This window comes from Globicephala melas, chromosome 3 (genome assembly GCF_963455315.2).
Source record: "Globicephala melas chromosome 3, mGloMel1.2, whole genome shotgun sequence".
Lineage (NCBI taxonomy): Eukaryota > Metazoa > Chordata > Mammalia > Artiodactyla > Delphinidae > Globicephala > Globicephala melas.
In genome coordinates, this window is record NC_083316.1 from 168,473,051 (window position 1) to 168,488,322 (window position 15,272).

The 15,272-nt window shown below is 42.2% G+C and overlaps 1 protein-coding gene across 1 annotated transcript; it reads right to left on the reverse strand.

The window, feature by feature from the left end:
* Window positions 1-10,398, reverse strand: LOC115865023 (zinc finger protein 709-like). Its single transcript, XM_030879261.2, has 4 exons — window positions 10,262-10,398; window positions 4,803-4,929; window positions 3,889-3,949; window positions 1-3,498 (listed from the first exon to the last, which is right to left on the reverse strand). Exons 1-4 carry the CDS (start codon window positions 10,262-10,264, stop codon window positions 2,415-2,417), a joined length of 1,275 nt encoding a protein of 424 aa, XP_030735121.2. The 5' UTR covers window positions 10,265-10,398; the 3' UTR covers window positions 1-2,414.
* Between the last annotated feature and the right edge of the window lie 4,874 nt (window positions 10,399-15,272).

Below are 15,272 nucleotides of genomic sequence, written 5' to 3' on the forward strand. Positions count from 1 at the left end.
TTTCAAATTTTATTGAAGTATACTTGATTTACAATATTGTATTACTGCTGTACAGCAAAGTGATTCAGTCATATATATATATATTCTTTTTCATATTATTTTCTATTGTGGTTTATCACAGGATATTGAATATAATTCTCTGTGCTATACAGTAGGACCTTGTTTATCCATCCTATATATAATAGTTTGCACCTGCTAATCCCAAACTCCCCATCCTTCCCTTCCCCACCCCCTCCCCCTTGGCAACCACAAGGATTTTATTTTTATGGAGACTCATTATTCTACTTCCCTTGAGCATTTCCTTTAGTAGTATTTACTTAAGACACTAGATGATGAAATTATAAGTTAATGAACACATCCTCACTCACTGATGCCCCCCTGCCTTTCAGAGGAAAAAAAAATACAGACTACACCCTCCTGCTTTCCCTATTATCTCTCTTATCATGGATTATTTTCCTCCAAGACACATATTTCCATCTTTGATGCCAAATCAGAACTGCAAGCACTTGTTTCCTGCTTCTGCATTGAGAGTCTACCATGTGTGCCATGATTGGGCCTAATTTTGTTTTGAGCTTAGAATGGCTGGTGTATTAAGGAGGTTCAAAGACTAACATGCAGTGAAGAGCATGGTCTCAGGGCTAGAAGGTTTTGTTTTGAATCCTGATCCTGTCTTTACCACTTGCTAGCTTTGTAATCTGTAGGCCCCAGTTAACTCACAAAAGGAGATTAGAGTATCTACATTATAGTTTTGGAGGATTACCTCAACTTACATTAACTGAACTAATTTATGGGAAACAAAACAGTGGCAGATATATAGTAAACATACTAAAATGTTCACATAGTGAGAAAAAAGAATCAGCCCTTGAGACGGGGATCTACCTGGCCTGGTCTTCACTCCTAGGCTGTGGTGTTCTGCTGAACAGAAACCTTTTTTTTTTTTTTTTAATTTCTTGGCCATGCCACGTGGTGGCAAACAGGATCCTAGTTCCCTGACCAGGGATCGAAACTGCGCCTCCTGCAGTGGAAGTGCAGAATCTTAACCACTGGACCACCAGGCAGGTCCCTTAAACAGAAACCATTTTAAACAACACTGTCATCAGACAAGGCCACTGGGTGTTATGTTATAGAGTAAGGCACAAGCAAGAGCACTCCGTGATCATGTCGTCACACAGGATCAAAAGAATTATGCAAATCACAAAAATGATGAAATTTTCTCCTAGTCTAGCTAACAAAACTGACTTGTTTCCTTACAAGTTAATTTTAGCCCCAGTCCCTTCGTTTTGCCTTCTTTTATTTTAAATTAATTTATTAATTTATTGGCTGTGTTGGGTCTTCGTTGCTGCGTGCAGGCTTTCTCCAGTTGCGGCGAGCGGGGCCCACTCTTCATCGCGGTTCGCGGGCCTCTCACTATCACGGCCTCTCTTGTTGTGGCCTCTCTTCCCTACGCCACCAGGGAAGCCCTCTTTTTTGCCTTCTAAACAAGAAATATTAAAATTCCCAGTCAGGGACTTCCCTGGTGGCACAGTGGTTAAGAATCCGCCTGCCAATGCAGGGGACATGGGTTCGAGCCCTGGTCTGGGAAGATCCCACATGCCGCAGAGCAGCTAAGCCCGTGCGCTACAACTACTGAAGCCCGTGCACTTAGAGCCCGTGCTCCACAACAAGAGAGGCCACCACAGTGAGAAGCCTGTGCGCCTCAACGAGGAGTGGCCCCTGCTCGCCACAACTAGGGAAGGCCTGTGCGCAGCAATGAAGATCCAATGCAGCCAAAATTAAATTAATTAAAAAAAATTAAGACAGAAATTGGAATGATGCATGCTTGTGCCTACTGGGACCTCCTGGCAGTCCAGTGGTTGGGACTCTGTGCTTCCACTGCAGGGGGCGCAGTTTCAATGCCTGGTCAGGGAACTAAGATCCTGCATGTCTCACAGTGTGGCCAAAAAAATAAATAAATAAATAAATGATGGCGTCCACAAGCCAAGAACACCAGGGATTGCTGTAGCCACTGGAAGTTTGTAGAGCACGTGGATCTGATTCTTCTTCAGAACCCTCATGAGGAACCAACCCTAATAACGCCTGATTTCCAATTTCTAGTACCCAGAACTGAAAGAGGATACATTTGTTTCTTTAAGCCACCAACTTTGTGGCAATCTGTTAGGGCAGCCCTGGCAAAGTAATACTTAAAGAATTATTATCTCCTAGCTGTTATCCTCATAAAGAACTGGAAATAATGTGATAGGGATCTACTTTAAGAATAAGGCACTAATAAAGCCAACAGTATATCCAAGACCTTTGTAAATATTTTCCAATGCTATGCAGTTTGTGGTGCACAATACATGTAAACTGCATGCAGGCCTTCCATCATTGGAACTGGCATGGCGTTTCCTTCCTTCCTGAGTTTCCATGTGCTTTCTTTAAGGATAGGGGAGTATAGAAGGCTTTCCCACACTGCTGACATTCAGAGTTTCTCCCCAGTGTGAATTCTCACGTCTTTGTAAGGATGAAAGCCTACTGAAGGCTTTACCACATTCCTTACATTCATACGGTTTCTCTCTACTGTGAGTTCTCAAATGTCCTCGAAAAGATGATGACCAACTGAAAGCTTTCCCACATTGCTTACACACATAGGGTTTTACTCCAGTGTGAATTCGCACATGTGTTCTAAAGTATGAAGGACTACTGAAGGCTTTTCCACATTTGTTACACGCGTAAGGTTTCTCTCCAGTGTGAGTTCGCAAATGTCCCTTAAAGGATGAAGGAGAACTGAAAGATTTTCCACACTGTTTACATTCATAAGGCTTTTCTCCAGAGTGTGTCCTCATGTGAATCCTAAGGTCTGAGGGCCAGCTGTAGGCTTTCCCACATTCCACACATCTATAGGCTTTCTCTCCAGTGTGCATCCTTGCATGTATGATCAGGTAAAAAGAATGAAGGAAGGCTTTTCCACATTCCTTACATTCATAGGCTTTTTCTGCACTGTGAACCTTCACATGTTTTCTAAGAGAAGAGGGAGAAGAGAAGGATTTCTCACATTCTTTACAAGCATAGGGTTTCTCAACAGTATGAGTTTCTCTATGTGTCCAAAGGTTTGAGGGAGATCTGAAGGTTTTCCCACATTTTTCACATTCATAAGGCTTCTCTCCAGTGTGAGTTCTTATATGGACTCTAAGTTTGGAGAAATATATAAAGGCTTTTCCACATTCTTTACATGCGTAGGGTTTCTCTTCAGTGTGAGCTCTTATGTGTGCCCCAAAGGATGAGTAAGAAATAAAAGTTCTCCCACATTCCTTACACTGATAGGGTTTTTGTCCATGTTGAGATGATGCTATGGGACTCTTGAGGGTTGAAGAATCCATGATGGGTTTTTCAAACTTATTGTATTCATAGGATTTTACTCCAGTAGAAAGTCTCTTATGTACAATAAGATTGGAAATCTGGTTGGTTTCTCCACATTGATTACTTTCATTATTTTCTGAGGGTATCTCCACCACACGCCATCTGTTAAAAATAGGACTCATATTACTAATGATTTGTTAACAATTCATTATGGTTTTTAATGATTAATATGATTACACTTTTACCATTTTCAGTGAATGTGTATGTTTCTTGCCCTGTTAGAATTGTTTCAAAGTGATATAAGCTGAGTGCTCTGACAGGGGGCTCAACCTGAGGTACCATTTTCACTGTTCTTTATATATGGGATTTTGTTTCCTGACAATTGTTTACAACTGAACTACGTCTCAATCAGCCAACATCTGTATCATGTTTATAAAACTGTCTTGTGAAAATTCTCTGTGAACACTTAAGATCTGACATATATCTACACACTTATTAATATCATGGCACTCTCTCCTGAGACCTACTTTCTCTAATGTATGTGTCACTCACCTCAAATGTGTTCCCTGGTTCTTGTGCTGATCTTCAATGCTATGGCATTTCCAGTTTTCTCCTAAAATGGAGAACCAGGAATCATTTCTTCTGAAACTTAACTATATTCTGTTCATTTCATACTTCCCCAAACATTCACTGTAGAGGACTTAACCCATTGATTTTAATTTGAGTGCCATAATATGAAAAATAGTAACAAGTTTACTTTCTTTGGAATGAACTCATGGGATTAAGGCAAGAAAATAAGTAGGAAACATGTACATTTCTTTCCAAGAGCAACCCAAGAGAAATTTTATAAGGAAAAATGCATTTTTGAGTAAAAAAAGAATTGGAGGAGTTCTGGCTACTTGAGGACTTTGACAATAATAAGGACAAGAAGACAAAATGGTGGGCAATTTACTGGAAATACTTCCATGAAGACTGAGACTTCTGGTGACATAAATGCCCTATTGTCAGGAAGCAACATAGGACGGAATTGGACAAAATGCATATGCCCAAATATAAACTTTCAAAGAGGAAATATGGAAGGTCTTTCAATGTGGGCAAGGCTATTCATGAGGATGGATGAAAAGTCAAAAAAAGGGAAGCTAACGTATCTGCAAAATTCAACTTGCACAGAAAGAAGTAATTTCTTTTTCTAATTAATATTTCCAAATGTAATGTTCCCCAACAAGGGCTGCTCCTCTTAAGGAACAGTTATAACCCTTACAGAGGCTAAAAACATTTAATGAGAAAGTAGTAGGTTTCATACATACATGAGAAAGCTGTTAGACTATATGCTCCATAGTAATGTGACCATGTCTGTCTTACTTAGCAATAAATTCCCACTGTTCAGCCCAAGTTCTAGAGCAAGCTCAATAGCTTGGGGATACCTGTCCTCTACAGAGTCAGTAAAGGAATGATGTCATCCTTACCCACTGAGGCCAGGTTCCTGAAGGTCTCCAGCATCACATCTCTGTAGAGGTTCCTCTGAGCCGGATCCAACAAAGCCCACTCCTCTGGGGTGAAGTCCACAGCTACATCCTCAAAGACCACTGACTCCTAAAACATCCAACAAATTCTGGTTTAACGAGGTACCACTCTCCACCTGTGTGTGCAGAAGGAAGGGGGAGGCTGACAGCATTGGGGAACCAGGACTCAATTCACAGCAAGTTCATCCATGGTTCTGTGGTCTCCCATCAACTCTAGGGTTCTGTCATCATCTCTTCCCCTCTCTTCAGCGCTGACTTCCTCTGAGATGCCAGCCTGCCTCATAGATTTAACACCCATCTCTCTAGTTTGACTCTGGCTCCTTCCACTCTTCCCCTCCATCTGAAGGATCCAGAACAGTCCACAATACATTGGAGATATGGAAGAAATACTGTACAAATAAAACAATTATTTTATCTTTAAAAACATCAGTTCCTTGTAATGAAAATGATTTCATCTCCTTCTTCATGGTCCAATACAGGCCAAAGCGTGATATGAAACCAAGTCAGGCCTGGATGAGGTTTTAATGAATTAAAACACAGTGAGGGTCCAGGGGCATTTCTTGCTTGCCCCCTCACCAACAATTTGATTCTCAAGAGGCCTGATTATGCCCAACCTTCAACCCAGGCCCTGAGATGGATATAGTTCCTTGGAAAATTCCAATCCATCATAAACTGGCAGGTCCACCTTTATGCGAAGCATTAATATTTACTTATCTGTCTCCTGTTCTTTTATAAAACAGCACCTTTTCCTTTCTCTCCATGCTCTCCAGGAGGCAGTCAGTGTATTGACAAGTTGGAGCCCAGCCAAGAGAAGGGAAGCCTAAGACTTCAGACCTCACGACAGTGCCTGCATTCAGGGGCCTGAGTGCTGATAATTATGAGTGATGTCAAAATTATGGGTGGTGGCTCTTCCTCAACTGATGTCACTGATGTCACAAGACACCAGAACAGCCTTGCCTTCCCCAGAAAAGAGTGCCCTGGTCCTTCCTGCCTGTGAAGAGGCAGTTCTGAGCCCACTGTGGAAATGAATTAATTGAAGTCCAGAAGGGTTTGGCTGTGAATCTGCCCAGATCATAAAAGGTATAAAGGGATCAGGTGGCATCTTCCTCCCGAAGGACATCTGCTCCCACTGAAAAGCCAGAGGCACTGACTTATACACCAGCCTCCTAGGGGCACTACAAACAGCAGTCATTTCTGCACCCCGTGGATGCAGACAGGCATAACTGCCCAACCCCTGAGCATGGAATCTGATGGCTTGCAGGGTCCCCCAATAGCCTGGCTTTTGAGGAAGTGCATCACTCCATCAGCTTCCACACACAGAGGTGTGAACATAGGCTGCCACACTCCAATGCAGGGGATACAATTTACCTGTTCAATAAACAGCAGCAGAATGAGAATGCTTCAGAATGGGAACACTCTCTCATGAGGCTGGTAAGTAAAGTCAGCTGCTTTGGGCATCCCTAATTACTAATTACCAAGGTACTCTGGTATGTAGCACTGTCTCAAGACAAACTTTTATCCACAGATAAAATTCAACTAACTCTTCCACCACTGTGTATCAGGTGACATTTAAAAGCCATCAAAACCTGTAACAGTCTCATAACAGCATTAATAAGAAAATGTGCTATTTGAGCAACCATGATGTGTGAAATATTTTGCACACCTGAGTTCATTTATGTCTCATAATAAATCTCACAGTAGATATCATTACAATCAGTATGTAGCAGAGGAAACTCAAAAGGACAGAATCAATTAATAATATGCTCAATGTTACCCAATTAGAACCTTGTATGTAGGTCTGACTGCTTTAAAAGCCTAAATGTCTAGCAGCTGCATTTCTGTACATACATGTTACAGGATGATTATGCCCATTATTCCTCAAAATGTGTACAATGACCTAGAGCAGAGATCAGCAGACTTTGTCTGCAAATGTCAGAGAGTACATTGTTAGGCTTTTCTAGCCATGTGGTCTCTGTTACAACTGCTCAGGTATGCCTTTGTCACACAGAAGTAGCCAGAGACAACACGTCAAAGAATGGATGTGGTGGTGTGCCAATAAAACTTTATTTATGCAAGTAGGTGGCAGGCTGGGTTTGGCCTGTGGGCTGTAGTTTGCCAACCCCTGATCTACAGCAGTGCCATTAAATAGGAAGACAATACAGACAACATATCCAAATTTGAATTTTCTTGTTGCTACCTTATAAAAATGTCGTATTGAAATTTTTAATATTTATTTACCTATTTATTTATTTGGCTATGCTAGGTCTTAGTTGTGGTACGTGGGATTTCATTGCAGCATGCGGGATCTTCACTTGTGACATGTGGGATCTAGTTCCCCAACTAGGGATCGAACCTGGGCCCCCTGCATTGGGAGCATGGAGTCTTAACCACTGGACCACCAGAGAAGTCCCTGTATTGAAATTTTAATAATTTTCATTTTGCCCACTAAATACAAGTATACAGATCGTTTCAGTACATAACCAACATAATTACTGAGATAGCCTATGTTATTTTTGTCATACTTAATGCTAGAAATCTGGTATGGATCTCACACATGCACCCAACTCAATTTTGATAGCTGTACAAGAGCTCAACAGCCATGTGTGGCCAGGGGTGCTCTAGTGGACAGTGCACATCTAGACTCTGCCTGTCTCCTGGAGAGGACAGTGGAGACTAGAAAACTGGAACATTCTCTTCACATTCAGACATCCTTGGGCTCTTTCTACTGGCAAAGCCCTCTGTCTCAGGCGAGTTGCTTCTCTATACAGCTGTAGCTCTGACTTATTCATTTGCTGAAAATCTATTTAGGTGATAATTCCTACTACATGCAGTTATAGAGATACAGCACTTGAGAAAAATTCTGAACCACATGGATCTTAAAATCTCACAGTGGAAGACAATAAGTAAATTGAATATTATCTAGATGAAGGGGTAAGTGCTGTAGGTAAAATACAGGACAATGAAGGCATTTGGAACTAGGAACATGAGCAAAGGGACTGGGGCAGAATGAAATCATAACAGTGACATAACCATCTGGGTAACATTGGAAATGGATACCGTGGCTTGGTTTTTTGTTTGTTTTTAATGCCACTGCGTTTTTAAACTATAGGGATTAGAAACAGAATGTTGTGATTTCACAAAATCTCTGGAAAGGTTTCAAGTGCTTGTTAACTTCACCATGTCCCACTGGAGAGAGACTAGAATCAAAGTGTCCCCAGCCAAGAGCAGAAGCACCATCTACTCCCAGAAAAAGAAAGAAAGAACTAACAGTACCAATGGGCTAAAAATGAACTCAAGAATCTGGAAAAAGAGAAGCAGAATAAAAGAAGAAAGCACAGAATGAAATGTGAAGGGCAAAATGAACTATATAAAAGGGAGGCTAAAAACACATCTCTTGGGAATTCCCTGGTGGTCCAGTGGTTAGGACTCTGTGGTTTCACTGCCAAGAGCCTGGGTTCAACTCCTGGTTGGGGAACCAGGATCCCACAAGCTGTGCGGTGAGTCCAAAACAAAAAACCGTACAAACCACATCTCTTAGAACTGATCAGATTGCAACCTCTGACAGTTTTTTTCAAGAAAAACAAAGCATGGGCAAATAAAGTTACAAATGAAAAAGCAGGCATAATTAGGGATGTTCTAGGAATTAAACACAAGAGGAAGGGAATGGTCTAAAATAAAATTTTAAAATATGAGTACTTCCATACTACTCAGTAGTCGAAAGTAATTTAAAGATAATAAAAGGGTATTTTCAAACATTCACAAAAAGGAAACAAAAATCCCAAATTGTTTTACAGGCTAGTTTTATTAAGTATTAACGAGATCAATAATTCTGTGTGCAGAAAACAATTCCTTTTTCAGAGACATGCCAAGAACAGAATAGTACAAACGAAAAAAATAAACTATCATTAACAAACACAGGTGCAAAGTTCTATTAAAAATTAGTTCCCTAAATAATGAGTAATGTGCATAATCAAGCACAACCAAGCTTTTTTTTTTTTTTTTTTTTGCCGAGCCATGGGACATGTAGGATCCTAGTTCCCAGACCAGGGATCGAACCCGTGCCCCCTGCAGTGGAAGCATGGAGTCCTAACCACTGGACCGCCAGGGAAGTCCCACAACCAAGCACATTTTACTCTAGGAATGCAATAATGTTTAAAAATTAATCCATTTTATAAAACCAGGAACTCTACTCAGTGCTCTGTGGTGACGTTAATGGGAAGGAAATCTAAAGAAGAGGGGATATATGTACACGTATAACTGATTCATTTTGCTGGACAGCAGGAACTAACACAACATTGTAAAGCAACAATACTACAATAAAAATTAAATAGATTTTTTTGTAGTTTTCAGTATACAAAAGTTAATCCATTTTACTATATAATAGAAATGCAGAAAAATCATAATTCGTTGTCCTCAAATCCAAAACAATGACTATCATTAATGGACATAAAAATTTAATACATCAGAACTAGAAGGAACATGGCTACCTGGGGAAGATGGTGCATAAAAACACTGCAATGTTAAATGAAAAATCTGAAATAGTAAAACAGCTCTCTTGTCAAGAAGACAAGACACACAGAGTACCTTATTCTACACTGGACAGGAGGTCCTGGGAATCATTTAAAAAGAAAAGAAAAAGGTAAAATGACAGGACAAGAAAAAAGCTGAAGTATAATTATTTGCAGGTAAGATTTTGTAAGTAAAGATTCAAAGATTTTACAGATCAATAATTAAAATCTATGCTTGCACCTAACAAAGACACTAAGAAAAATGCTCAAAAATGAGTTTACTTCTATGTACCAGGAACAGTATTTTTTTTAAGATACCATTTAAATCAGCATCGACATTACATGCAGAACAAGTCTAACAAAGGTTTTGTAAAACATGACGAAAACAGTAAAACATTATTAAAGGAAATTAATGGAGAGACATACCAAGACCGTGGATCGCAAAGTTCAATACCGTAAAAGGTGTAGATCCACCCTCGAATTCATCTACAGGTTCAATGTAATTGCAACTCATTCTTTGTACTTGAAATGCTGACTAATCCTAGGTTTTTACATGCGAGAAACTCAATCCCATGGGCACCAGAATCCATCCATTTAATGAAAAATACCTTGAATGTCTAATAAGTGCTATATACCCTCCCCCCTGTGGTTGCGATAAACGAATGAGAAATTAAAAGATCCCCTCATTTAAAGCCTCATAGTTTAGGAAGCTTGGTGAGTCACTAAAGAAAAAGCAGGGGATACAGGGACCCCCCCACCCCGCGACCAAGGGCGGGGACTCTGGCCGGGACCCTGGGGGAGGGGCGTGGAGACCCCGGCCCGCGTCAGCTTCCAGCTGGTTCCTGCCGGTTCGAACCAGCCCCTCGCAGTCTCCGACCCGGTCAGCGCACTCACCATCTCCGCCCCGCTCCGGACTCTGCCGGAAGTCCTTCCCGCGGTCTCGCGGCCCCGCGACCTGGGCAGGTGAGAGCGATGGGGAAGATTAACCTCGGGCTGCGCGGAGTAGCGCACCAGCACCACTGCCTGCCGAGAACGACCCCCTACATGGGCTGGGAGCGTGCCCGCCCCCCGGCCCTGATTGGACAGTGTTCCGGGCCCCGCGCCCTGATTGGATAGAATTGGGATTCCCCGCACTCTGATTGGACGGTTCTCCAGGTAATCCCTCCCCGTGGGGACTCTGATTGGGTAGTTTCCCGAGGCACGCAGCCTGATTGCACAGCGCTTCGGGCACCACTTTTGGAGCCTCTGAGGATAGTGCTACAGGCCCCGGTGCCCCTGATTGGGCAATCTGAGTGTCTGCACCGACCCTGCCTGGGAGATGGACGGGGGCAGGGATCACGTGGAAAAGCCGGGCGGAAACGTGGATTCTCAGCTTCTGCCCTGTCTTTGTCCGGTCTTCTACCCTGGACGCGGAACTGCCTTCCCGGGATGTGGCCTCCGAGCAGAACTCGCTCCGGGCAGGTCGGACTTGGCGTCAGCCCGCAGCTCGACGGCCCCTCTTCGTCCTCCTTTCTGGTCTTGGATGTCCTGATCCAGTTTCCACGCGGAGCACCCCGTGTCTGGAGGCGGGACTGGACAGGACGCGGGAGACTGGTGACTTCCAGGGTCAGGGGTGGACTTGGGGCTTTAGGGACCACGACCTCTAGTATATCAGCACCTATACTGAAAATTGATATCATTGTGTCTGAGTTTTCTGGGAAACCGTATTTTTTCCACTTTGGTCTCGAAATCTGATTTTTTTTTTAATGCACTTAGATCTGATTCTGGTTTGCTTCTATAAGATTTCATTTCTATCATTTTAGCGTATGATCAGGATTTTTCTTGTCAGTGTTCCCATTTATATTCTTTGTCCTTCCCTCCGTTATTTTCTCTATTATTTTTCCTTTGTTTCGCCGCGCGGCTTGAAGGATATTAGTTCCCGGACCAGGGATGGAACCCATGCCCCCTGCAGTGGAAGCGCCCTGTCCTAACCACTGGACTGACAGGGAATTCCCTTCCCTCCGTTATTTTGTTTAAAATCTGTGCGGAGGCACCCCTACTCCTCCAGCTTCTGTTGCCATAGGTCTGCAGGGGTCCAACACCACCCTCTCTCCATTCTGCAGATCTAATCCATCAATTAAAAAATCAATGACATTTTCCCTGTAAGAAAACATCCCCTCCTCTCTCTCCCCACAGTCGGACACCTCGTGTTCTACTCCTTGGTCTCAGTGTAAAGGTCTCTCTCTCACGTGACTTTTTGAGGAGTCCCCCCGGAAGCATTATCTCTCCTTTTGTTAATTGCTGTAATAGGAGTCTCTCTTGCATTTATACTCCCCATTTTCTGTGAGCTTATTTGGTGCTTATTGCCTGTCTCCCCGACGTAATTTCAGCACTATTGGAAAGAAGTCTGTGGCCTTATTTCACAATCTTAGCTGCTAGAGACACTGCCATTATTATTATTATTATTATTACTAAATTTTCTCTGATCGATTTTAGGCAATGACTGCCGGGCCAGGCTGCGACTCACTGAAGGTGTTTGAGAGCCGGAAGTAAAGAGGAACTGATATCAGTAGGACTTCCGACTGAAAGGAACAATCAAACAATATGTCTATTTTCACCTCAATTATTTATCATTGCTTTAATCTGTAATAAGATCATGTCAGAATAGACAATGAGCTGTATAAAGGATAGGAATAAATATTGTGATTGGAGGTGATAACATTGCTTTCTTGAGAAACTAAAGATGAAACAACTATAAAACTGTTAGAACTATTGGCAGTTTACTAGTTACTGATTAAATATATATGATTTACATAATAAAATACATTATTGGACTAAAATTGCATTTTCTGGGAAACTATATATTAGATATTGCAGGATAGGCTTAATGCCATGTGCTGGATCCATATAAGAACATTTAAAATGTTTCCTGATGAAGTGACAAAGGTGTCACCTTCATGGATATATAAATAACATTGTTGGATTGAAGACTCCTCAGTTCAAAGATGCAGGTCTCTCTAAACCTAGCCATAAAATTTAGAGAAATTTCCAACCAAATTTGCATCAAGAAGTACTTTATGCCTCATAATAAGATAATTATAAAAGAATTTCTGAAAATAGTGCAAGGAGTAGGTAGTCAAATGTAAATGAAGAATGAGGAAGAACTTCTGATCAGATCACCAGTTAAAATAACAAATGAGTACAAATAATTGAAATGGCCCTCAGAAACAAGGAATTATCTGACTCAAAATAACAGTAGTGCCATTGTTGAGAAATCTTGGAATGAACATATGCACCCTTGAGAGTCTATAAACAGACACAAGGATATAATAAAATACTGTATATGATGATTTATGGCAAGAGATGATTCAATCTCAGCCCTCTTTCTACTTACATCCACATAAATTCCAGATGAGATAAAGATTTAAACTTAAAAAAAGAGGGACTTCTCTGGCAGTCCAGTGGTTAAGACTCCACGCTTCCTCTGCAGGGGCACGGGTTCTATCCCTGGTTGGGGAACTAAGATCCCACATGCTGCAGGACATCTAAGCCTTTGTGCTCTAAAGCCCGTGCGCTGCAACTAGAGAGCTTGTGTGCCACAAGTACTGAGCTTGCATGCTCTGGAGCCCATGCGCCACAACTAGAGAGAAGCCCATGCTTCAACAAAGAGTCTGGGTGCTGCAATGAAAGATCCCGCATGCCACAAGGAAGGTCCCACGTGCCGCAACGAAGACCCAATGCAGCTAAAAAAAACCCCAAAAACCTAAAAGAAAACATCAGTAAGTATTTCTGTATACTTAGGGAGTGAAAGTCACGACATCCAAAGAAAAACTATAAATAGAATGATGACAAGATTTGAAAAAAATAAAGTAAAAACGTCATAAATGATAAGATGAAAGATATAATAACTTGGAAATGTTTTCAATGCTGTCATAGCAAAAAATGCAATATCATTAATAATTTTTTTTTTTTTTGGCTGCATTGGGTCTTCGTTGCTGGGCAGGGGGCTCTGCATTTGGGGCGAGCGTGGGCCACTCTTCTTGCAGTGCACGGGCCTCTCATTGTGGTGGCTTTTGTTGCGGACCACGGGCTCTAGGCACAAGGGCCTCAGCAGTTGTGGCTGGTGGGCTCTACAGCGCAGGCTCAATAGTCGTGGTGCACGGGCTTAGTTGCTCCGTGGAATGTAGGATCCTCCTGGGCCAGGGCTTGAACCCATGTCCCCTGCATTGGCAGGCGGACTCTTAACCACTGCGCCGCCAGAGAAACCCTAATTGATAGTTTTAAAAGCGCTTATAAATCAGAAGCAAAATGTTGAAGTCCAAGAAAAATGTGCAAAGCCTGTGCACAGAAACTTACAAAATCATAAACTACAAAATGCCCTATAAAAATAACGAAAATAGATTAGTTCCTCAGGCTCAGGATGGATTGTAGAAATAGATACACTTGCTAACCACTAAAATTACCATTTTGGTTTCCTTGAGGCATATTGTTGGGGAAAGGTCAAAGAGATGCTTCTAGAACTGTTCCTTAAGATAGTAAGCCTGGGGCTTCCCTGGTGGCGCAGTGGTTGAGAGTCCGCCTGCCGATGCAGGGGACACGGGTTCGCGCCCCGTTCCGGGAGGATCCCACATGCCGCGGAGCGGCTGGGCCCGTGAGCCATGGCCGCTGAGCCTGCGCGTCCGGAGCCTGTGCCCCGCAACGGGAGAGGCCACAATAGTGAGAGGCCCGCGTACCACAAAAAAAAAAAAAAAAAAGATAGTAAGCCTGAAGCAACACCTCACTCATGGAGGAATTTCAGAAATTAGTACTGCCATCAATATACTGAGAGATGCAGGGACTGTTTCTTTAACTACCTTTTCTTTAATTTGAATGGTTGTTATAAAAGCTATGGAGGTTGAGTTTGGAATATCACAATCTTTTTTTTTAAGGTTTTTAATTTTATTGAAGTATAGTTGATTTACAATGTGTTAATTTCTGCTGTACAACAAAGTGATTCAGTTATATATATATACATTCTTTTTCATATTCTTTTCCATTACGGTTCATCACAGGATGTTGAATACAGTTCCCTGTGCTAGACAGTAGGACCTTGTTTATTTTATCACTGATACATTATTATTGACTAAAGTCCATGCAGGCTAGTGCTGGAGTTCCAACCTCAAAATACAACCATATGTATTTTAATTGGCAAACAACCTGATACCTTATGAACCACATACACCGAAATCTGGTCATATGATTTAAAACCTATTTGCAGCAGAACCATCTCATCATCCTTCTGGGCAACACCTTGGACTGTTGGGAGCTTCTAGATTCAGCCACCCATAACTGAGGCTTTAATTGTGCCAGTTAAGTCCAATGATGGCAGATTCAGAGAGGCTGCCATCACCCTTGCTAGCTGTGCACCTTGATTTGAAAGGTATTTGCAAGTCAAGCTCCCAGGCCCACAATTGCCATTGAATTCTGCAAGTGGCTCAGCCACTATGGCTCTACCATAGAGCCACAAAAATTGGATGCATGTCAACCCAAATGGGTATCCACTGGGAAAGGATATCCCACTGCCACATCACCCTGGGCAACATGGCCCTAGAACCAAGCTCTCAGGAAGCTGCAGGATTCATCATTTTAAAAGTATGTTTATGGGATTTCTCTGGAGGTCCAGTGGTTAGGGCTCCATGCTTCCACTGCAGGTGACACGGGTTCGATCCCTGGTAGGGAAAGTAATATCCCACATGCCCCATGGTGCGGCCGAAAAAATAAAAGTATGTCTAATAAAAAACTAATCTATACTTAAAGAGAAATTTTATTCACAAAGATTGTTGCAACAGGGCTGAGGCTCGGATCTCAGCGATGTGTCAGCCTCTCCAGCCACAAAGAAAAGGGCTTTTCTCGTCTATGTGAGAAAGGGAGGAGGGAAATTGGGCGA

Excerpts from the sequence above, each read along its gene's own strand:
- LOC115865023 (XM_030879261.2), bottom strand. Across the intron at positions 3,950-4,802 it reads CAGGAACCTGGCCTCAGTGG|GAGAAAACTGGAAATGCCAT; the intron begins GTAAGGATGACA and ends TCTCCATTTTAG. Across the intron at positions 3,499-3,888 it reads AACCAGGGAACACATTTGAG|ATGGCGTGTGGTGGAGATAC; the intron begins GTGAGTGACACA and ends TATTTTTAACAG.